The 23,726-nt window shown below is 46.5% G+C and overlaps 1 protein-coding gene across 3 annotated transcripts in view; it reads left to right on the plus strand.

The window, feature by feature from the left end:
• The window catches only part of LOC120391689 (ceramide synthase 2-like), a 141,981-nt gene that overhangs the window by 93,322 nt on the left and 24,933 nt on the right, over positions 1–23,726 (plus strand). For all 3 annotated transcript variants that reach the window (XM_039515647.1, XM_039515648.1, XM_039515649.1), the window contains exons 3-7: positions 1,651–1,768; positions 5,195–5,313; positions 13,844–13,901; positions 16,625–16,675; positions 22,574–22,666. In XM_039515647.1, the coding sequence (XP_039371581.1) occupies positions 1,651–1,768; positions 5,195–5,313; positions 13,844–13,901; positions 16,625–16,675; positions 22,574–22,666 (439 nt within the window). The remainder of the gene's footprint in view (positions 1–1,650; positions 1,769–5,194; positions 5,314–13,843; positions 13,902–16,624; positions 16,676–22,573; positions 22,667–23,726) is intronic.

The raw sequence follows: 23,726 nt of genomic DNA on the forward strand, positions 1-23,726 counted from the left end.
AGGAGAACTGTCAGCGGTTTGCTAGACACCAGCGGAGTTTTGGAGATCAGGAATCCTGGGTGGTTTAGCCAGGGGGGTACAGACAAGAGAGGCAAACACAGAGATGGGCCCCATTCCAGAAGGCAGTGGGGCTGGATAGATGAGCTTTATGTATGCCATATAGGAGACAGGAGCTCTACTCCCAGACCTTCCTGAAGTGACTTTGTGCAACCTCTCTGTTAACACATGTGTGAAGTAGAAGTGTGACCGCCTCCTAAGATAGAGGTCTGAGGCTCTGAAGTGCCCAGATATAGAAACAGCCAGCAGAGGTAAGATTTGAATTCATGTAAAAGCAGCAAAGAGTCCTGTGGCACCTGATAGACTAACAGACGTATTGGTCCTGTGGCACCTTAGTCTATCAGGTGCCACGGGACCCTTTGCTGCTTTTACAGATCCAGACTAACACGGCTCCCCTCTGATATTTGAATTCATGGCTCCTGCTTCCAAGCTCAGTGCACTGTCCCCTAGGCTGTAGGATACTTGAATAAGCTTGTTCTTTCTTCTCCCCCATGGACTGTCCCTGGTTAGGCAGAAGAGGCTGAGCTGCAGAACATTGCAAAGTCTGGTAAAGTTAAGGAACCTGGCTGCAGGGCAGCCATGCACCAGGCCCTTTCTCTGGTTTGGTAAGAAGCAAGCACACTATCCAGTGTCTGTCTCGTGTCAGGAAAACCTGGTGCAAAGATCCCCCTGTAGAGGATCAAGGAGAAGTTGGCTCTGTCAAGCCAGATGAGAGCTCCTGACAGTTTGCTGTTTAGACCAGACCTGTCTGTTCTCTGCTCTAACCACCATCCTGCACTGCTCCTGGGTTTTACAACTCTTTGCTTAACACTGATTGCAAATCATCTCTGATCTGACAGATAATCTAGAGGTGCTGTTATCACTCTGGGCACAAACTTCCTGCTGCTTCTGCTGCATGTGCAGATAAAGTTCTCCTGAGAACTTGATATTGCAGCATTAGTGATAGGCCCTCAGGCAGGGACTCTGCCTTTTTCCCCCCCAGGAGGCACATGCACACCTGGGAAAATGTCTGACTATACAGTGCTAATTACCTGGGAACACATCATCCTTTGGGAGGGAGGGGCAGTTCATTTAGTGCCCCTGGGGTTTCAATGCCTTATTAAAGAAAAGGGGTTGTCTGTACTTGGTGTCTAGTCAGTGTCTCATGGCCCCTGTTTGTTCATCATTTGCTCGTGTTTATGAGGGTCTTTCCAGCTGCAAAAAGAGAGAGAGAATTTAAAAAATGGGGACATTGAATTCTCAACCCCCTGCCTGTGGCCTCACAAACATATTTTCCTGTTTAAAAAGATGTTTTTTCTCTCACATGTTTCAATGTGAGACCTGCCCAGGGACTCCAGGACTGGGGTATTACCCCAAACTGCTTGTTACTAGCTATCAGATTGATAGTGTCCCTGGCACGAAGACCAGGGCTGGGAAGAATGTTTCTGTTGTGCCCCGGGCCTACGTTCTCCCTCCCCACCTGCATGCTATGTGCTGTCTTTGGTTGGATTGTAAACTTTTTGCGGGGTGCCTTGGAGAACAGCTAAGACATTCTGGGAGCTGTAAGGCAATAATAATCATCTCTTGACTGAACCCTGCTGGGGTCTCTTGCAGATTCATAGCCCGGCCCCTGAGCAGAAAGCTGGGTTTGAGGGACAAGGTGAGATTGAACGCTCCACCCAATCCTGCGCTGGAAACCTTCTACGCTACTCGCAGCAAGGATCCAAAGGAGGTGAGTTCCTTCTCCCTCTGCCAGCCCCTTGTTCCTGGGCTCCTTCTTATCACTGTCTAGCTGGAATTTCATTGAACTAAACTTTCTGGCCAAAGTTCTCAAATTTGGCAGCATAAAGTTCAGCAACTCCATCTATGTTTAGAGCCTTAGCCAAGCAGCCAGGTCCCCAGAGGTGCTGAGTATCTCCCTGACTGCAGTAGGAGCTGGGAGCACCCAGCACCTCTCAAAGCATCATCAGAAGCAGCTCCCAGTTCCACACAAGAGGCGACTGCTCTGGTGCATTAGGCAGCTGGAGCTTAGGGGAGTTAGGAGGAGGATGCCAGACTCTCTCCAAAACTCCGGGGGCAAGGGCACTGCTACCCCAAAAAGAAAAATGTCCTGTTCAGATGTCAACTCCTGACTCCTTGTTCATCTGCCTTTAAACATGGCCTCTTTGTGTGTATTTCTACATTACTTGTCAAACACCGCAAGACAAGTCAGGCTCTCTTAGACTCTGACAGTTACTTAGCTGTTCTCCAAGGCACCCCCCAAAAAGTTTACAATCCAACCAAAGTTCAGCCTGCAGACTCCACTCGACAGCTACACTGCTCAGTGGTGTCGTGTGCTGCTATGAAGCCTGTGAGTTTGAAATCGGTCTTACTGGCAGGTACCACAAGCCACTGTCCTCGGCATCATCACACACCCAATATGAAACTGTGGGATTTCCCGGCAGGAGATGAGGAGACAGTGCTCTTGGCATGGGTTCTACTGCTGGGCAGAGTTCTCCAACAGCTGAAGGTTCTGACAGCAGTATCCAGAGTTCTAGTTGTTCCTGCTCTCAAGGAGAGAATTGGAAGGGAGTTGAAACCTCATGCTTTGGGGTTTAAATCAATCTATGAGGGATTAGCATGTGACCTGTGTAGAGTGCGATTATCCCACACCTGCCTGTTGTGGGGTTTCTTCTGTGTTCCTCAAGATCTGGTCATTCTCAGATGCAAGATACTGAACTAGATGAACCCGGGGACTGATTCAATCTGGCATTTCTTATGAGAAAGCACACCACCCACATGGATGTGTTTTACCTCCTGGTACCCTAGCATGATCCCCACCATGACGCAGGTGCTCAGAGGACTGAGCGACCAGGACAAAGTCATGCAGCAAGCCAGTGACAAAGTCCAGAACAGAATGCAGAACTCCTGATCCACAGTAACCTGGCCAGCCTTCCCCTGCTAGCAATTGGAAGTGCTGAGGTTTCATTTCAGATGCAGAATGACAAAGGCCCTTTGTAACAGATTGGGTCCAAAATAAACAGCCAGAAGAGAGCCTCAGATGCATAGAGACCCTGAACAAGAAAAGAAACAGGAAAGCAAAAGATAAACAATGGGTGAAATCCTGGCTCTCCTGAAGTCAGCAGCAAAACTCCCTTTGCCTTCAGTATGCCTGGATTCCCCCCAGTGTGATTAAATGGCAGGACTCAGAAGGTTATCTGACACAACAATGGAAATCCAGCCAATAGAAAGGAATCAGCTATGGCAGATGAAATATATAGTGGAGAGGAGGAGGCTAAGAATGAATTTGAAGAGCAAATAGCTAAAGGTATAAACACAAATATGTTCATTAGGTTTATCAGAAGCAGAAAACCTGCAGGTGAATCGATGAGCTCAAGGGACCATGAGGGAGAAGGACATCGCAGAGATGCTAATGGTGGCTTTGCATGTCAGGAAGGCATTAAAGAGCTCCCTTGGGCCCCAACAGCCCCAACCTGGAGCATCTGTGAGGCTTATCCAGCCTGCAGATGGGTGGGCCCAGCGCAGGGCTGGGTGGCACTGTGATGGGGCAGGACTGCAACACAGAGCTCCCCAGTTCCTGGAAGAAGGGATTGCTGATCAAGGAAACAGCTTGAGAGCCCTGGCAGTCCAGGCCCTTTCAGAAAGGTGTACAGATTGTTCACACTTGCTCTCTGGTCAGCTTCCTTTACCCCTCTGCAAGGGGGCAGATACCCTGAGCAGCACAGCCACGGGGCCCTGCCCTGGTAGACAGGAGCAGCACCCACCCTCTGCCCCAGGTTCACTAGGGAAAGAGAGCCTACCACCTCAACGCAATTGAGCCAAAAGAAATATGATGAGGTTCAACAAGGACAAGTGCAGAGTCCTGCACTTAGGACGGAAGAATCCCATGCACTGCTACAGACTAGGGACCGAATGGCTGGGTAGCAGTTCTGCAGAAAAGGACCTAGGGGTTACGGTGGACGAAAAGCTGAATATGAGTCAGCAGTGTGCCCTCGTTGCCAAGAAGGCTAATGGCATTTTGGGTTGTATAAGTAGGGGCATTTCCAGCAGATCAAGGGATGTGATCATTCCCCTCTACTCAGCACTGGTGAGGCCTCATTTGGAGTACTGTGTCCAGTTTTGGGCCCCACACTACAAGAAGGATGTGGATAAATTGGAGAGAGTCCAGCGGAGGGCAACAAAAATGATTAGGGGGCTGGAGCACATGACTTATGAGGAGAGGCTGAGGGAACTGGGATTGTTTAGTCTGCAGAAGAGAAGAATGAGGGGGGATTTGATAGCTGCTTTCAACTACCTGAAAGGGGGTTCCAAAGAGGATGGATCTAGACTGTTCTCAGTGGTAGAAGATGACAGAACAAGGAGTAATGGTCTCAAGTTGCAGAGGGGGAGGTTTAGGTTGGATATTAGGAAAAACTTTTTCACTAGTAGGGTGGTGAAGCACTGGAATGGGTTACCTAGGGAGGTAGTGGAATCTCCTTCCTTAGAGGTTTTTAAGGTCAGGCTTGACAAAGCCCTGGCTGGGATGATTTAGTTGGGTTTGGTCCTGCTTTGAGCAGGGGGTTGGACTAGATGACCTCCTGAGGTCCCTTCCAACCCTGAGATTCTATGATTCTATGAGTATGGAGGTATGCTTGTGTCAGTTATAAAGATGAAGTGCTGCCAGGGATTGAGGGGTGCTATAAAGAGGTGCTGAAACAAATTAGTGAATTAGAAAGCAACAAGGGAAAGGTATAACATAGCCCAGAGGCTGGAAATTGAAGCTAGACAAATAGAAATAAGGCATAAATTTTCAGTGGAGGGTAAGTAACCACTGGGTGACCTAAGATGTGGTGGTTCTCTATTACTTGAAGCCTTTAAACCAAGCCTGGATGTATTTCTAAAAGATACACTTCAGCACAGACAGAGGTTACAGGGTGAGGGTCTGTGGCTTGGGAGTTGGACTAGATCAATGGTTTCAACTTTCTTTCATTTATGAACCCTAAAGAATTTCGAATGGAGGTGCAGACCCCTTTGGAAATCTTAGACATAGTCTGTGACTCCCCTGGGGTCTGCAGAGCACAAGTTGAAAACCACTGAACTAGATGATCACAGCAGTCCCTCTAACCTTAAAATCTGTGACGCTACAAGTCTGAATCCAGATTCCTTGGCTGTTTTCCAGGGGGAACTGATCAGCTTATCCAAGCAGTGTGACTTGCCCACCAGAAAGGTGGAGAGGTGGTTCCGATACCGGCGGAACCAGGACAAACCCAGCCTGACTACAAAATTCTGTGAGGCCAGGTGAGTGCTATGGCCAGAGGCCTTGGGTCACTTCAACCTTCCAGCAGGGTCTGAGCTCTGCAGTCAGTGCACAGCCTCCCAGCACCTCCGGGTCCCAGCTGGAATGTGCCCTTCCCGCTGCCCCTCTGCTTCGCCTCCCCCATCCTGTGCTGCCTCCCTACCCTAAATCAGAGGCCTCACTTTTCCCTCCACCTTCAGCCCCTGGACTGTCTCCTTGGCCTTGTCTCCTCCTACACCTGCCCTCCTCACTCCTTCTGATCCCTATCTGCCCTTACATTCCTCACCTTTAAACGGGCTTGTTACCCGGGGTTTTCAGAACCCAACGCAGGGGTAACTAACTGTTCCACTCCAGGCAGTTTCAGGAATAAATTAGTGGGAGCACAGCAATTTCCATCTGATAAATGGTTAATACAAGCAAGCGTGCTCTTATCTAAAACAACAGGTTGTTGGATTTAAGCTCTACACATAAGCAGTAGGGCTAGGACATCCCAGATATAGTTACCCACAGTCTGAGATGGTTTTAAGTAATCACCGGCCTGGCTTCCAGGGGCCGTCTTTCCATCCAGCTGATGGGGAGTTTAGATGTCAGCTCCTTGCGCAGAGAAAAGCTCCCTCGGGCTGCTCCGAGGTATTCACTTTCACCTAATCTTTTATAGCTAACTCCTCTAACAAAGCACACAGCCTATAGTGACTCCTAGTGGGTCAGCATAACAACCTCCACTGGGTCACCAATTCTCCTAATTTCAACAAACTGCTCGGTATCTCAAAACACTTCTAGTATTTCCATCCATAACGGCGACATGTCAGGGCACCTAAAACCAAGGTTGCTTTCCACTCACTCTTCCATAACTTTCTGGCCCATCCTCCCAGTCTGATTAGCAAGTACGCAGCTCTCTGACCTTGTCTGACAAAGGCCTAAGATTATTCCCAGTGATGTGATGTTTGGTTTTCAGCTGGCAGTGGCTGAACGTACAAAATGGCCAGGGCCGCCCAGAGAATTCAGGGGGCCTGGGGCAAAGAAATTTTGGGGGCCCCTTCTATAAAAAAATTGCAATACTATATTCTCCTGGGGGCCCTTGTGGGGCCCACGGCAAATTGCCCCACTTGCTCCCCTCCACAGGCGCCCTTGGGAAAAATAAACCTTCCGCATTTCGGCACAAACCCAGTTTTGAGAAAACTTCTTTACAAGGTATCACTGGTTCTCAGCATCAGCTAGTGCTAAAAGGCACTAAAGCTCATTAAAAGGGTTGGACAAATATTTTCCATCAAAACTTTTTCTGGATCGAAAACTAGGGGTTTTTAAAAAGCAGAAAAAAATCACGGACAATGTCTGCTTTCCTTCAAAATTTGTTGTGGTTTTTTTAATTGAAAAGCTGAAATTAGTCTGCCAAAACCTGAACATGGTTTGAGGTTTCAGAAGTGTGTAGCCAAATATTTGCTGCTTGCTGTATTTGATTGTTTAAAGAAACAATAAAAAAATTCTGCTTAAAAAAAAAATCCAAAACTTTTGAACCACCTCAGCTTGTAACCAAACACCTGAGCCCATCCAGGCAGAGATTTTTCCAGGTTTCTGATACTCTGCTGGCTTTCTTGACTCATATCTGTCTCCATAACTTTGGGTTCATTTAGGTTAGAACATAAGAACAGCCATACTGGGTCAAACCAAAGGCCATCCTGCCCAGTATCCTGTCTACTGACAATGGCCAATGCCAAGTGCCCCAGAGGGAGTGAACCTATCAGGTAATGATCAAGTGATCTCGCTCCTGCCATCCATCTCCACTCTCTGAGAAACAGAGGCTAGGGACACCATTCCTTACCCATCCTGGCTAATAGCCATTAATGGACTTAACCTCCATGCAGTTATCTGTTTCCTAGAGACTGGCTCCATGGGGTCCCTCACAAACTGGAGACGGTTACTGTGGGTTTGCCTTTAGTATAGCTTATGTACATACTCCACGAACTGAGCATTTGAGCTTGTTCCAGAATCTGGGATGAGCCTATGTTGTCAAAACTGAAATGCTCAAAATAGCACATGCATGTGAATGGACACAGGGTGCTAAAATTAAATTAATCCAGGGGTTCTCAAACTGGAGATCAGGACCCCTCAGGGGGTCACGAGGTTATTACTGGGGGTCGTGAGCTGTCAGACTCCACCTCAAACCCCGCTTTGCCTCCAGCATTTATAATAGTGTTAAATATATAAAAAAGAGTTTTCAGTTTATAAAGGGGGAGGTCGCATCAGAGGTTTGCTATGTGAAAGGGTCACCAGGACAAAAGTTTGAGAACCACTGAATTAACTCCTCTGAAGCCTCAGGGAATGCAGGGGAGGGGGGTCTCCCTTGGTAGGGTTGGGAAGGATATTGCTCTTCTCATGTGATCCTTCCCCCCAGTGGCTAATTTTAAATGAAGCTACCCTCCCCTGACATGAATCTCCCTATGGCACTGAAATTACATGTAGACTATAATTTGGCATTTGAGAAGTGAAAGGGATGGGAGCACTAATGGAAAACCTAACAACTTGGCTCTTCTGCAAGCCTCAAACTGCTGAATGAGCTTTAGTGTAGGGAAGGCTGTGCCTCCCAAACAGCCTGGCCCTGCCCCCTATCTGACCCCCACTCACTTCCTGACCCCGACTGCCCCCCTCAGAATCCCCGCCCCATCCTGCTCCTTGTCCCCTCACCATCCCCCAGAGACCCCACCCCCCCAACCACCACCCTGGGACCACACCCCTGCTCCCTGTCTGCCCCAACCCCTATCCACCCCACCCCGCTGAGTCCTGACAGAGCCCCGAACGCCCACAATCCAACCCCCATTCCCTGCCCCTGACCGCCCCAATCTCTGCCCCCTCCCTGTGCCCCGACTGTCCCCAGGACTCCCTGCCCCTTAGCCAACCCCCCCGGCCCCAGCCTCTTACCCCCGGCTCCCTCCTCACCCGGAGCCTCAGCGCGTCGCTGAACAGCCACAGCGTGTCTCCGGCAGGGCCTGAGCTCCGTCCCGCTCAGAGCCGCGTGGGGAGGGGCGGGCTGGGAGCTCCCCGCCGAGCGGAGGCAGCTGAGCTCAGCCCAGAGCTCGCAGCCCCGCCCCCTCCCCACGCGGCTCTGAGCGGGGCGGGGCTCAGGGGCCCTGGCGGAGACATGTTGCGGCGCTGTCTGAGGACGCCGCTTGATGTGCTAGGGCTCCAGGAGAGAGGCGGAGGCGGGAGCCTCAGCTGTTCTCTTGGGGGCCCCTGCGGATCCCGGGGCAAATTGCCCCCTTTGCCCCCCCCCGGGCGGCCCTGAAAATGGCTGACTGCAGCACTGTCAAGTTCTGGGGTACACGCAGGAATGTCAAATTCCAGGGCAACAGGCTCCATCACCTCTGCTTTCAAACATGACGTCTCCTGAAAAATCTGTTGACACCCCTCCCCGTCCTTCTCCTGCCTTCAGAACCCTCGAGGCTGCTTCCCCTCCTCTGGACCTCCTCTGCCCCCTTTAAACTGACTCCTGCTACTGAACCCTTACTGTGGTGCTGCTCATCCCCCTCCACAGTGATTACCCTAGACGGTGCTGTCCAGAGGCTAGGCCAGCTCCTCTGCTGGTGTCAGGTGGCCCCACCAGTTTACATCAGCAAAGCTCAGCTCCTGCATCCCTTTGGTTCAGTGTGTTTGCTGGGTGCTCAGCAATTGTAATCCCCCCAACACCCCTCTGAAACTGCTATGTATAAATCAGCTCAATTACACAGATGACAAAGCTGAGGCACAGGGAGGTCAAGGCAAAAGCTGGGTTCTCAGAAATGCTCCCAGTTCCACGCGCAGGGCCAGGTAGGCAGGCAGAGCTTCAGAGTCTCAATGCGTGGATGAGACGATGGTGTAGAGAGGAGGGGTTCACGTTCATTAGGAACTGGGGAAACTTCTGGGATGGGAGGAGCCTATACAGGAGAGATGGGCTCCACCTAAACCAAAGTGGAACCAGACTGCTGGCACTAAACATTAAAAAGGTTGTAGAGCAGTTTTTAAACTAGGAGATGGGGGAAAGCCGACTGCTGCAGAGGAGCGTGTGGATCGGACACAGACTTTTCTTAGGGGAGAGTCTGATAGAGAATCTCCAGGTTATAGTCAGGAGCAGAGGACTGAAGAGTATAATGTAAGGGCCGGATCAGATGATAAACAGTCACATAAAAAAGAATCTGGCACATCAGAAAAAGGCAGGCTAATAAACAGGGACAAGTTTTTAAAGTGCTTGTACACAAATGCCAGAAGTCTAAATAATAAGATGGGTGAACTAGAGTGCCTTGTGATAAAGGAGGATATTGATATAATAGGCATCACAGAAACCTGGTGGACTGAGAGCAATCAATGGGACACAATCATTCCGGGGTACAAAATATATCGGAAGGACAGAACAGGTCATGCAGGGGGAGGAGTGGCACTATATGTGAAAGAAAGTGTAGATTCTAATGAAGTAAAAATCTTAAGCGAATCCACATGTTCCATAGAATCTCTATGGATAGAAATTTCATGCTCTAGTAAAAATACAACATTAGGGATCTATTATCGACCACCTGACCAGGACAGTAATAGTGATGATGAAATGCCAAGGGAAATTAGAGAGGCTATCAAAATTAAGAACCCAATAATAGTGGGGGATTTCAATTATCCCCATATTGACTGGGAACATTTCACTTCAGGACGAAATGCAGAGATAAAATTTCTCGATACTTTAAATGACTGCTTCATGGAGCAGCTGGTACGGGAACCCACAAGGGGAGAGGCAACTCTAGATTTAATCCTGAGTGGAGTGCAGGAGCTGGTCCAAGAGGTAACTATAGCAGGACCGCTTGGAAATAGTGACCATAATACAATAGCATTCAACATCCCTGTGGTGGGAAGAACATCTCAACTGCCCAACACTGTGGCATTTAATTTCAAAAGGGGGAACTATACAAAAATGAGGGGGTTAGTTAGACAAAAGTTAAAAGGTACAGTGACTAAAGTGAAATCCCTGCAAGTTGCATGGGCCCTTTTTAAAGACACCATAATAGAGGCCCAACTTCAATGTATACCCCAAATTAAGAAAAACAGTAGAAGAACTAAAAAAGAGCCACCGTGGCTTAACAACCATATAAAAGAAGCAGTGAGAGATAAAAAGACTTCCTTTGAAAGGTGGAAGTCAAATCCTAGTGAGGCAAATAGAAAGGAGCACAAACACTGCCAACTTAAGTGCAAAAGTGTAATAAGAGAAGCCAAAGAGGAGTTTGAAGAACGGCTAGCCAAAAACTCTAAAGGTAATAACAAAATGTTTTTTAAGTACATCAGAACAACCAATGGGGCCCCTTGACGATCAAAATACAAAAGGAGCGCTTAAAGACGATAAAGTCATTTCGGAGAAACTAAATGGATTCTTTGCTTCAGTCTTCACGGCTGAGGATGTTAGGGAGATTCCCAAACCTGAGCTGGCTTTTGTAGGTGACAAATCTGAGGAACTGTCACAGATTGAAGTGTCACTAGAGGAGGTTTTGGAATTAATTGATAAACTCAACATTAACAAGTCACCGGGACCAGATGACATTCACCCAAGAGTTCTGAAAGAACTCAAATGTGAAGTTGCGGAACTATTAACTAAGGTTTGTAACTTGTCCTTTAAATCGGCTTCGGTACCCAATGACTCGAAGTTAGCTAATGTAACACCAATATTTAAAAAGGGCTCTAGAGGTGATCCCGGCAATTACAGACCGGTAAGTCTAACGTCGGTACCGGGCAAATTAGTTGAAACAATAGTTAAGAATAAAATTGTCAGACACATAGAAAAACATAAACTGTTGAGCAATAGTCAACATGGTTTCTGTAAAGGGAAATCGTGTCTTACTAATCTATTAGAGTTCTTTGAAGGGGTCAACAAACATGTGGACAAGGGGGATCCGGTGGACATAGTGTACTTAGATTTCCAGAAAGCCTTTGACAAGGTCCCTCACCAAAGGCTCTTACGTAAATTAAGCTGTCATGGGATAAAAGGGAAGGTCCTTTCATGGATTGAGAACTGGTTAAAAGACAGGGAACAAAGGGTAGGAATTAATGGTAAATTCTCAGAATGGAGAGGGGTAACTAGTGGTGTTCCCCAAGGGTCAGTCCTAGGACCAATCCTATTCAATTTATTCATAAATGATCTGGAGAAAGGGGTAAACAGTGAGGTGGCAAAGTTTGCAGATGATACTAAACTACTCAAGATAGTTAAGACCAAAGCAGATTGTGAAGAACTTCAAAAAGATCTCACAAAACTAAGTGATTGGGCAACAAAATGGCAAATGAAATTGAATGTGGATAAATGTAAAGTAATGCACATTGGAAAAAATAACCCCAACTATACATACAACATGATGGGGGCTAATTTAGCTACAATGAGTCAGGAAAAAGATCTTGGAGTCATTGTGGATAGTTCTCTGAAGATGTCCACGCAGTGTGCAGAGGCAGTCAAAAAAGCAAACAGGATGTTAGGAATCATTAAAAAGGGGATAGAAAATAAGACTGAGAATATATTATTGCCCTTATATAAATCCATGGTACGCCCACATCTCGAATGCTGTGTACAGATGTGGTCTCCTCACCTCAAAAAAGATATTCTAGCACTAGAAAAGGTTCAGAAAAGGGCAACTAAAATGATTAGGGGTTTGGAGAGGGTCCCATACGAGGAAAGATTAAAGAGGCTAGGACTCTTCAGCTTGGAAAAGAGAAGACTAAGGGGGGATATGATAGAGGTATATAAAATCATGAGTGATGTTGAGAAAGTGGATAAGGAAAAGTTATTTACTTATTCCCATAATACAAGAACTAGGGGTCACCAAATGAAATTAATAGGCAGCAGGTTTAAAACAAATAAAAGGAAGTTCTTCTTCACGCAGCGCACAGTCAACTTGTGGAACTCCTTACCTGAGGAGGTTGTGAAGGCTAGGACTATAACAATGTTTAAAAGGGAACTGGATAAATTCATGGTGGCTATGTCCATAAATGGCTATTAGCTAGGATGGGTAAGAATGGTGTCCCTAGCCTCTGTTTGTCAGAGGATGGAGATGGATGGCAGGAGAGAGATCACTTGATCATTGCCTGTTAGGTTCACTCCCTCTGGGGCACTTGGCATTGGCCACTGTCGGTAGTCAGATACTGGGCTAGAAGGACCTTTGGTCTGACCCGGTACGGCTGTTCTTATGTTCCTCGGGTTTTGGGTGCCCAAGTTTAGACAGCAAAGATGTCTCAAGCTGGGCATGCAAAAATGTAAGTCCCCAAAATCAGAGGTTCTGGGCAGCAACCACTGCCACTGGCTTCAGCTGGAAGGAGGCTAGAGAGGGAATGTCACAGCGCCGGTCTTGCGTGTGATGCCTCTCACCCCGTGTCTGCATTGCTCGGTGACATTCTCTGGGGGTCAGACTAGATCAGAAAGGTCCCTGGCCATCGCTGACTCCATGAAACATTCTGTAGGTGCCCAGGAAGGGGGACTAGAGGACCTAGTGGGCTGTTGCCATGTCTAACGTCTCTGATGCACTGACCAGTCTGAATATGTTCAGTGTACAGGGGCTGAGGCACTCTATGCCCTGGGGTGCCCATCTCTTGCAGGCAGGGCCTGGGAGCTGAAGCTCTTGTACATAACAGTGGACCTGTACCACCATGCAGGGGCTGATGCAAGCAGCAATTTCCATACATAGGAGGAATAGAAAAATAAGGGATCAAAAATAAAGGAACAGGTCCAGTGAAATCCCCATAGTCTCTGCTAATCCCATTCCACTGAGCCCAGCTGACATGCCAGGAGTCACACGCTGCTGAAAGTCTGCTTTGGCCAGGGATCACAGCTGCTGAGCGGGTGTGGCCCTTGCATATGTCAGGGTCAGAGCGAGGGAAAAGCCATGGTTTGAAGCCTGTTGCTCCTGGCATAAAAATATCCCAGTTCCCCTATACTCATTCCCTCCACCAATCCCAGAGATGTGTTAGACTGGGCTAGTTACCATATAGAGGAACAGGATTCTGGGAAGTGATAAGTTATTGGAATGGAGGCATCTTGACAAACACTTAGCACCTGAATATTTGGGATGAGAGAATTAAATGTACCTGTGTCACTGTAAGAGGTGGGTGAAATCCAAGCTCTAATTACATCAATGGGAGTTTTACCATGGACTTCACTGGGGCCAGGATTTCTCCCTGGGACTGGGACTCAGGAGAGATGGGTTGTATTCCCAGCGCTTATTCTCTGGGTGATCATGGGCAAGGCATTTACCCACTCTGTGCCTCAGTTTCCTCACCTGTACCGTGGAGATGTTACTTTCCTATCTCCTATGAGGCTGAGCAATTACTGTTTGTAAAGTTCTTGGAGATCCTGGAATCGAAAGTGCTAGAGACATGCAAAGTGTTACTATAATTTATTATCATCTGGATGAGCATTTGATACCACCACAGCCCATGTGCCTTTGACAGTGTCACTGTTTGAATGAATGTCTGGCTGACACTGAGCACAGAGCTGTAGCCTGACCTCTGATGGAGTTTTAATGTGCTTTGTTTTGTTTGTTTTAGCTGGAGGTTTACATTTTACTTCATTTCTTTCTTCACTGGACTTGCTGTCCTGTACGATGTGAGTATATAAGCGGTGCCTACTCGGGTCAGCTGAAATGGTAGATTTTATAATTCAAACACATGCCCACTTGGACCTGACCTTACACACCCTCTGCAACGCACGTCAGCCACTAGATGGTAAACACGTTTGGTCTTGATTAATTTAGGTTGGAGCTCAACCTCCATCTTGGATGTGAAAGGATCCCTAGCAGATTGTCAACCCCCGAACCACTCATTCCCCTCTGTGATCATTTAGTGATATAGAAGGATGTGCACAGACAAGCTTCACTCTAGCATCTCCTAACTTTTGAGTGCTTGACTTTGCAACCTTAATGTTCTGTTCATGTGGTTTTTGTGGATGAAATGTCCTATGTTTTTAAAACCATATTGAGCCCCACATGGGTCAGCAGCAGGGTTGGGACTTCTAGATCCATAGCACACACCTCTGCCACGGGAGCTAATGGACAGCAGTAGCAGATTGTCATCCTCTACTTGGACTACACTAGAGGGGGATGAGACACACACTTGGCCAGTGGGAGTCAGAGATATTTGCTGACAGCAGAAGAATGGTAAGACTCAGGAATCCTGGGTTCGTTTTCAGGTTCTAGAGGGGAATGTCCTCTAATGTTTACAGAGTCTTCTGCTTCCTCCAAGCCTGTGCCTGATCCTACCCCGCACCTCCATAGCTCTAGTCCATGTCCCTTTCTGCTCCTATACACACACACAGACTCTTATTGCTGCTTCTCACCATCCCCTCTGCAGGTTCTCAACCCCCTGCTGTCTCTAACCCTTACCAGCTTAGGTCCTCCCTCCTCACCCTTCTCAAGCTGCTTCCTCCATCTCCTTTGCATTAGCATTAGCAGGGGCCACCACACCAGCACCATGAAGAGCAACTATGGAGAAAGTCTTGCTTAGCTCTCCTGCCTGGGATGAAGCACGTCTGTCACTCTGTGGGATGATGCACTGGCACATTCTCAGTCTGGGCAGCATTAGGAGCATGCTCGGTCCAGATGGACTCTTAGGAGAATTTAGCTGCCAACGTAACTAGTCTCCACTGAGGATGTGCAACCTGAGATTTTTCACAGACTCTTTGCTTGGCCAAGTCCGGTGTGATTTTTCACGGAGACAGCAAAAGCCACCTTCCTGACACCAGGACAACCCCTCGCTGTCTAATTTCAAGACCTGCTCTAGAGCACAGAAGTGCTAGAGCATCTCAATAAAATGGTTATAAGAATATTTTTAAGATGTGAAAAACATTGTATTTCCCCATTACCTCATTCTGGACTTTTTTAGCAGAAACTTTCCCAAAATATTCCGCCCGAGGAAGAAACTCGGCATGGGAAATTTCAGCTGGAACAGTTAACAATTGGCAAAGTTACAAGCAACTGAAAAAAGTCTTAAAATGAAAAGTGCCAGACAACCTGGTGGTGCAACCAGCTCAGCCCATAATAAAACATGACAATGTATAATGGAAACAGGCCCAATTGTCACATTCTGGGTGTAATCCAGACCAGTGATGGGTTCTCTCGCCATCTGCCCCACTATGCTTTGCTCTTGTAGCTCCCACCCTGAGCGCCTCACAAATAGCTACCAGCATGGAGGTCACACCCTGAGTGTCTGTGTATAGCTGCAGCCCTGGTCCAGCAGCTCTGACCCCAGCAGCCTGTCAGCAACACACCAGCCCCACTCTGGCTTCCAGCAGCCTTGGTTCCTACCTGCAGGGTGACCCCAGCACACTCCCAGTCCCAGATTTTCCCAAAAATGTGTGTTCAGCACTGTCCATCCCTCTCCTGGACAGTACAGATATTAAGATCTGTTGCCTCTTGAAGGGGTCAATATTCAACAGTTTGCTAATTTAACTGGAGTTACCAAACAGCTCAGTTTAAACACAGCACTGGATTGGTTTAGATTAAAAAATAAAACAGGTTTAATAACGAAAGATGATAGAGTTTTAGGTGAATTCAAGTATAAGAAAGGGTTACAAGCAAATAAAAGTGAAAACACACATCTAAAAGTCTAAAACTTCAACTTAATCTAGCAAGGTTTGTTTCAAGGCTTTGTTCAAGATGGTCTTTCTCACCCACAGTCTTCCAACAAGATGGCGACTGACCCTTTCCTTGGTCAGGATCTCTCCCCAGGCTCAAAGGTGCTGGTTCCTTTGTCATCTTAGGTGAAAGAGAGAGAGAGAACTTGAGGTTCTCTGCCCCTTTCTTTGATAGTCCAGTGAACCATTGAGGTGGATTCTTCTCAAGATTTCCCCTCAAAGCAAAGTTTATTCAAACAATAAAGAAGGTGAGATGAAGTCTGGTGGAGGAGGCTCCATGCTCCTCCTTCTTACCTGTGTTTGTTGAAATGCAACTTTGCTTTGTCTCCTGCCATCTTCTCCCCTGCTGCCTGGAGGAGCCTGTTTACTACTTATATGTAAATTGAGGTAAACATGGATTCCTTTGTTTAGGAGAGATCCCATTTAACAACCTTTGCCTAGGCTGGGCTGTGTGGTTTTGACCATGTGCTAATAACATCATACAGGGGGATTTCGTAACTTTACATATACTGTTGCTTCATATATTTCACCATGATATTATTGATGAGCAAGTTTTCAAATGATACCTCACAAGGCATATTCTGTACAGAGATTAGTACAATAGAGTGTAGGATACGAATACAGGGGTGCTTAGTGTATCTCCTATTCATTAGGCAGCTGGGATTCTCATAGTTAAATTACACTTTGTTTCTTTACAGAAGCCCTGGTTTTGGGACCATAGAAAATGCTGGGTGGGGTATCCACAACAGGTGAGTCACTCAGGTGCAAAGATCCATATCACAAGTCATCTCTTATCCCTGGCTCATATGCAAACATCCAGTTACACCCCTTCACTTGCGCTACCAGCATTAGAAATGGGCCTGAATAAAAACCCCAGACCCACATGCAGCCAGAATCCAAACCCTGATCCCAAACCAATCTCCAGGTTATTACCAGACCATCTTCTTGTATGGGAAACTCCAACTGCTGAGATACAGTGTGAAGGGGATACCTATCGATGACCTAGGTTTGATTCCAGAGACATCAGTCACCTCTGGACAGGCTTGTTACCCCTTCCCTCCTGTAGTGCTGTGAATTATGATTATTTTAGAGTTGGGGAGAAGGAGCCAACAGAGATGAGTGGGCAATTGGAGAAGTAGAAGGAAAATGAAGAGAGTCCTTGGTCATGGCAGCCAAAGCATAGTGGAGAATCAAGGAGGATGAGGGAGTGCTCCCAGGTATCAAGGATTGAAGATGAGCTTGAGGATGGGGAGGGGCCCTTGGTCAGCAAGAGGACATTGGAGAATGTGGTGGAAGAAGTTTTCATGCATGTCTATAACAGAAGGTACATTCAGGTTGCTGTCTCATATCTAGTGGTGCTGAAGAATCACCTCTCAGGCAATGTGCTTCCTCACGAGGATGGCGGCAGCAGGGTCTCACACCTATTGAGCATAGTGGGTGTTCTCCTATTGCTTTACACTGTCCAGGCCCAACCCTTGTCAGCTAAAAGCTGCAATGAGGGTCAGACCACTGCTTGCCAGTCTCCTGTGGACCTAGCCCAGGAGAACAGAAATGAACATTTACCAGCCAACGCACAAAATCCCCTCCCTGCTCTTTATCTGGGTACTGATGACAATGACAAAAAGGCAAGATATTTTGCTTGTCAGTCAAGCCCACCACCACCACCACCACCACTCTCCACAGTTGAGGGGCCAAGAGCAATGTGGGGAGGCTGTAGCCATGCATCTCCTATTGTGCATGAGCTGGTGATGACAATGCCTCTCTCCTTATCCTGGGACACACTCTGCCTCCTCTGGAGAAGACAGCACTAGCTGGCTGAATAGCAGCAACCTCCCCGCGCAGTAAAGGCAGCAGGCTGGTGTTCCAGCCGCTCTCAGAGAGGGCGTGTGAGGAGCTGAGCTGAGGTCCATCAGATGTGAACAAGCTAATTTTAATTTCCGAAGAATTCTTTCCATAAAAACCTGGAGCAGCTGCCTCCCCCAAGCTTGGTGAGAAATGCTGGGAGTCCGTGTAAAGCCCTGAGCTGTCATTCTAGCTCCTCTCAGGAGAGCAGCTGTCAGTCTGTAGAGTCTGCATGAGGTCGCATGCTTGGCAGCAGCAGGCAACAACTAAGGAGATTTGTGGCACTGCTACAGCAGATGGGTCATTGTGGCCCCTGCAAGCCTCCTTGACAACTGGAATTTTAGCCCCTCAGAGTTGGAATTCTGCCTCTCCCTTTAGCTCCTCCTGAGCGTTTCTCAGGGCATGCTGGGAAGGCGAGGTAAGTCTGAGCTTGGGAAGGATTTCCCATTGCAGTTCTCAGCAGGGAATTGTAAAATCCATGAGAAGGGGAGTGGGAAACTCGGTTCACTGTCATCACCGGTTTCAAACCCAGCCCTTATCAAGGCTTGCTGCTGCTTTCTCATCTGATAGAACATTACATAAGAACGGCCATACTGGGTCAGACCAATGGTCCATCTAGCCCAATATCCTGTCTTCCAACAGTGGCTGGTGCCAGGTGCTTCAGAGGGAATGAACAGAACAGGCAGTTTATCAAGTGATCCCTCCCCTGTCATCCAGTATCAGCTTATGGGAGTCACAGGTTAGGGACACCCAGAGCATATAGCCGCGTCCCTGACCATCTTGGCTAATAGCCATTCTATCCTCCATGAACTTATCCTCCATGACCTTATCTAGTTCTTTTTTAACCCAGTTAATACCTTTGGCTTTCCTAATGTCCCCTGGTAATGAGTTCCACAGGTTGTCTGTGTGTTGTATATTTCCTTATGTTTGTTTTAAACCTGCTGCCTATTAATTTCATTGGATGACTCTGGTTCCTGTACTATGTGAAGGGGCAAACAACACTTCCCTATTCACTTTCTCCACACCAGTCATGATTTTATAAACCTTTATCATATCCCCCCTTAGTTGTCTCTTTTCCAAGCTGAACAAAGCTAGTCTTTTTACCCTCTCTTCATGTGGAAGCTGTTCCATACCCCTAATCATTGCCCTTCTCTGCCCAATCTATTGCCCTTCTCTTCAGTTTTTCCAATTCTAATATATCTTTTTTTCAGATGGGGATACCAGATCTGCACCCAGCATTCATGATGTGGGCGTGCCATGGATTTATATAGAGGCAATATGATATTTTCTGTCTTATTATCTATCCCTTTCCTAATGGTTTCTAACATTGTTAGCTTTTTTTACCTGCTGCTGCACACTGAAGAGATGTTTTCAGAGAATTATCCATGGTGACTCCAAGATCTCTTTCTTGAGTGGTAACAGCTAATTTAGATTCCATCATTTTGTATATATAGTTGGGATTAGGTTTTCCAATGTGCATTACTTTGCATTTAACAACATTGATTTTATTTGCCGTTTTGTTACCCAGTCACCCAGTTTCATGAGATCCCTTTGTAACTCTTGTGGTAAATGGCTGATGCTACTGTGGTGGGTCCTGTGCTTTTTCTTGGTGTGGTGGGTTAGGGTGCCACCCCTTGCCCCTATTCTTGGGCATTGTGGGCTCTGCTAGTGCCCTGGTGGAAGAGAGAGAGGAGCAGGGAACGGACCCAGGTCTGCTCTCCTACTCTGGGTACCAGCCCCTTCAGCTTTGCTGGCTGCTTACCCTCACTCCCTTTGGGTAGAGTTTCCCTCAGTCCTCTGCGCTGGGGGAGTCCCTCTGCTCTGCTTGGGCAGCGTTTCCCTTCCCCTTGTCCTCTGGCTAATAGCACTACTCCTCCAAACTCTAGTCAGCTTTCCTTCTCTCTCTCTCTCTGACTGAAGGGGGGAAGGGTTATTAGGTCTTGGGCAGGGCCTTAATTGGCTGCAGGTGCGCCAGTTACCCAGTAGTAACCTTTCCCCCCTAGTCCACAGGGAATAAGGCCTTGATCATTCTAGGGTTTATATACCTCCCATCTACCACGCGCCTACTGCTCTCTGGCCCTGTTATATCACATTCTTCATAGTCAATCTGGACTTAATTATCTCGAGTAGTTTTGTATCATCTACAGACTTTGCTATCTCACTGTTTACCCCTTATTCCAGATAATGTATAAATATGTTGACTATCACTGGTCCAAGTACAAAACCCTGGGGGACACCATTATTTACTTCTCTCCATTGTTAAAACTGACCATTTATTTCTACCCTTTGTTTCCTGTCTTTTAACCAATTACTGATCCATGAGAGGACCTTTCCTTGTATCCCATGACTGCTTACTTTGCTTAAGAGCCTTTGGGGTGGCACCTTGTCAAAGGTTTTCTGAAAGTCCAGATACAATATATCCACTGGTCACCCTTGTCCACATGCTTGTTGACACCCTCAGAGAATTCTAATAGATTAGTGAGGCAAGATTTTCCTTTAAAAAAGTGATATTGGCTTTTCCCCAACATACTGTGTTCATCTACATATCTGATAATTCTGTTCTTTACTATAGTTTCAACCAACTTGCTTGATACTGAAGTTAGGCTTACCAGCCTGTAATCTCCAGGATCACCTCTGGAGCATTTTTAAAGTAAGCAATCATGGGATAAGACAGAAGGTTCTCTCACGGATCAGTAACTGGTTAAAGATAGGGAAAAAAGGGTTGAAATAAATGGTTTTCACAATGGAGAGGTAAATAGTGGTGTCCCCCAGGTTCTGTACTTGGACCAGTGATGTTCAACATATTCATACATTATCTGGAAAAAGGGGTAAATAGCAAGGTAGCAAAGTTTGTAGATGATACAAAACTGCTCGAGATAATTAAGTCCAGAGTTGACTGTGAAAAATGTGATACAACAGGGCCAGAGATAGTTAAGTCCAAAGCAGACTGAAGAGTTACAAAGGGATCTCACAAAACTGGGTGAATGGGCAACAAAATGGCAGATGAAATGCAATGTTGATAAGTGCAAAGTAATGCACATTGGAAAACATAATCCTAAGTATACATACAAAATGATTGGGTCTGAATTAGCTGTTACCACTCAAGAAAGAAATCTTGGAGTCATTGTGGATAGTTCTCTGAAAACATCCCCGCAGTGTGCAGCGGCAGTCAAAAAAGCGAACAGAGTGGTGTTATCCATTAGGAAAGGGATAGATAATAAGACAGTTAATATCATACTGCCAATATATTAATCCATGGTACTCCCACGTCTTGAATACTGCATGCAATTCTGGTTGCCCCGTCTCAAAAAGGATATATTAGAAATGGAAAAGGAACAGAGAAGGGGAAGAAAAATGATTAGGGGTATGAGACAGCTTCCGTATGAGGAGAGATCAAAAAGACCTGGACTGTTCAGCTTGGAAAAGAGACGACTAAGGTGAGGGATGAGATAGAAGTCTACAGAATCGTGAGTGGTGTGGAGAAAGTGCATAGGGAAGTGTTACTTACCTTTTTAACATAACACAAGAACCAAGGGCCACCCAAAGAAATTAATAGGCAGCAGGTTTAAAACAAACAAAAGGAAGTTCTTCTTCACACAGCGTACAGTCAATTTGTGGAACTCATCATCAAGGAGTGTTGTGACAGCCAAAACTATAAATGGGTTAAAAATGAATTAGATAAGTTCCTGGAGGATAAGGACCATCTAGCCTATTAGCCATTGATGGTCAGAGATGCAATCCCATTCTCTGGGTGTCCCTAAGCCTCTGACTGCCAGAAGCTGGGACTGGGTAACAGGATAGATCACTTGAAAATTGCCCTGTTCTGTTCTCTTGGTACTAGAATTTGTTGGTTCAGAAATCAGACCCCTTGCTGAATGAAGAAAAGGTTAAGAGGTGACTGGATCACGATCTGTAGGTCCCAACACAGGCAGAGAATGTCTGATACCAGGCTGTTTCTTCTAGCAGACACATGCAGGACAATATCCTGCGGGTCCACAATGAAGTCAGGAACGTTCAAAACAGAATAAGTTGCCCATGTTTAATAGTGGGAGTAATTAACCATTGCAACAGATCAGCAAGAGATTTGCAAATCCTCCCTCATTTAGAGTCTCCTCATCAAGACTGGGCATCTCTTGTCAAAAGATCTGCTTTAGCAGAACCTGTGGGCACATCCTCTTGCCTGTGTAATGCAGGAGGTCAGAATGAAGATTCAGAATGGGCCCTCCTGGCCTTAAAATCTCTTAAACCTTGGGATAAAGGATGTTCGAATAAGTGAAGTGAAAACATACAATCAAACCTACATTTAGGGGAAACAGAAGCAAAGGTGTACGTCCAATAATCCATGGCTATGTTGGTTGCAGTGGCTCAGAAATCATAATGTCTAAGCTGGTAAATTCTAGTGTAAGGAAGCCCTGTGGTGCCCGCAGAAGATACAATTGCTAATTAAAATGTGTGCATCCTACAGAGCTGGGCTAGAACTTGGTCTTTTCAGCTGCGAAACCACAGGCTATTGCCTGGTGAGCGAATGGAGATTTTTTGATAGCTGGTAGTAATAGCTGGTTCCTTGACTGCATCGTGGAACGTCCTCTAGAGGGCAACATTACACTTAAAACCAGCACTTCCCACTGGAGCCAAAGGGCAATATCCCTCCATTCCACAGCATTCTTGTCAGGCCTTTCCCCTGAAATGCAGAGACCTGATCACTACCCAAAACTGTTTGTTTTGTTGGTGTTTTTTCCCCCTTGCCCCCAGCCCATGGCGCTTGTGTGTGGGGTATAACACAGCCTCTCCCTCTGGTGTTGCAGCCCTTACTGCCCTCGGTGTTCTGGTACTACATGCTGGAACTCTCCTTCTACTCCTCGCTGGTCTGCACGCTGCCCTTTGATGTGAAAAGGAAGGTGAGTGGCAGCACCATGGGGATGGGGATGGGGACGCAAACATCTGGAAGCCTGGAAGGGGGTCAGTTTGGTGAATGTGCCATGCCGCAATCTAACAAATTCAATTTCCCAATTGTACAAGTGTTACAGCCAATGTTAGAATGGAAGCTTTCCATTTCTACTGAGTGCAGTGTGGGATCATTAGCTTACTAATTGAATGCTAGTTTCTTTTCATGTCAGCTTTTAGTTGGAACAGTATTTCTGAAATCAGGACACTTGGTTATTCTTAACCAATCAACAGTCACCCAGTCTCACATCAATATACCGTCAACAGTTCACCCATCAAGTGAGGATACAACCAATGTTCTAGGTGTGTACTGAATAGAGTTTTGCAAACAATTGTCAAAGCATAATGTTGGGGCTTACACCAAGGAACAGTCAAATCACCAAGATTTCTTGCTACATTTACTTATGATCATCAGTTCGTTAGTATTGAACACATTTATCAACTTCCAGTATTTCTTCAAGGTGCAAGGATGGATTTGTCTTTAAGGCACTTTCAAGAGTGTGGTCCCTGCTATTTCAGTGGTTTAGTTTGCAAGGGACAACTTTAGAACATCAAAAGCAGTTGCTTAAAGTTATGGTTCAATTCTCTCTTAGGCCAATTTACTTTGACTTATAAAGGAGAGCAGGTATATAGCATTAGTTACAATCTAAAATATGGTTAGAGATCTCACTACAGCGTGCAGACTCAGCAAGATAACTAACCTTCAGTTATTTATATTAAAGAATACAAGGAAAAATACAATTTTTTAAATGAAATCTCACCATTCTTTATCCTGTTAACCCTGCAATGGGGAGAGTCCTTTCCACATGACTGCTCTGGGTATCTGTCACCTTCTTTGCGGGTTTTGCCCATACCCATGTGGTGATCTCAGTTTTATGTACCCTGATTCCAGGGCTCATTGGATGGGGCTACCCCCTGATTTCTATTGGATGCTTGCCATCTGAGTGCTCAGATTCCATCTCTCTGAGTTTCTCTGCTGCTTTGATCAGCATTCAGTAGATGGTGTTGGCTTAG

The sequence above is a fragment of the Mauremys reevesii genome, linkage group 26 (genome assembly GCF_016161935.1).
Source record: "Mauremys reevesii isolate NIE-2019 linkage group 26, ASM1616193v1, whole genome shotgun sequence".
NCBI classification, from domain to species: Eukaryota; Metazoa; Chordata; order Testudines; family Geoemydidae; genus Mauremys; species Mauremys reevesii.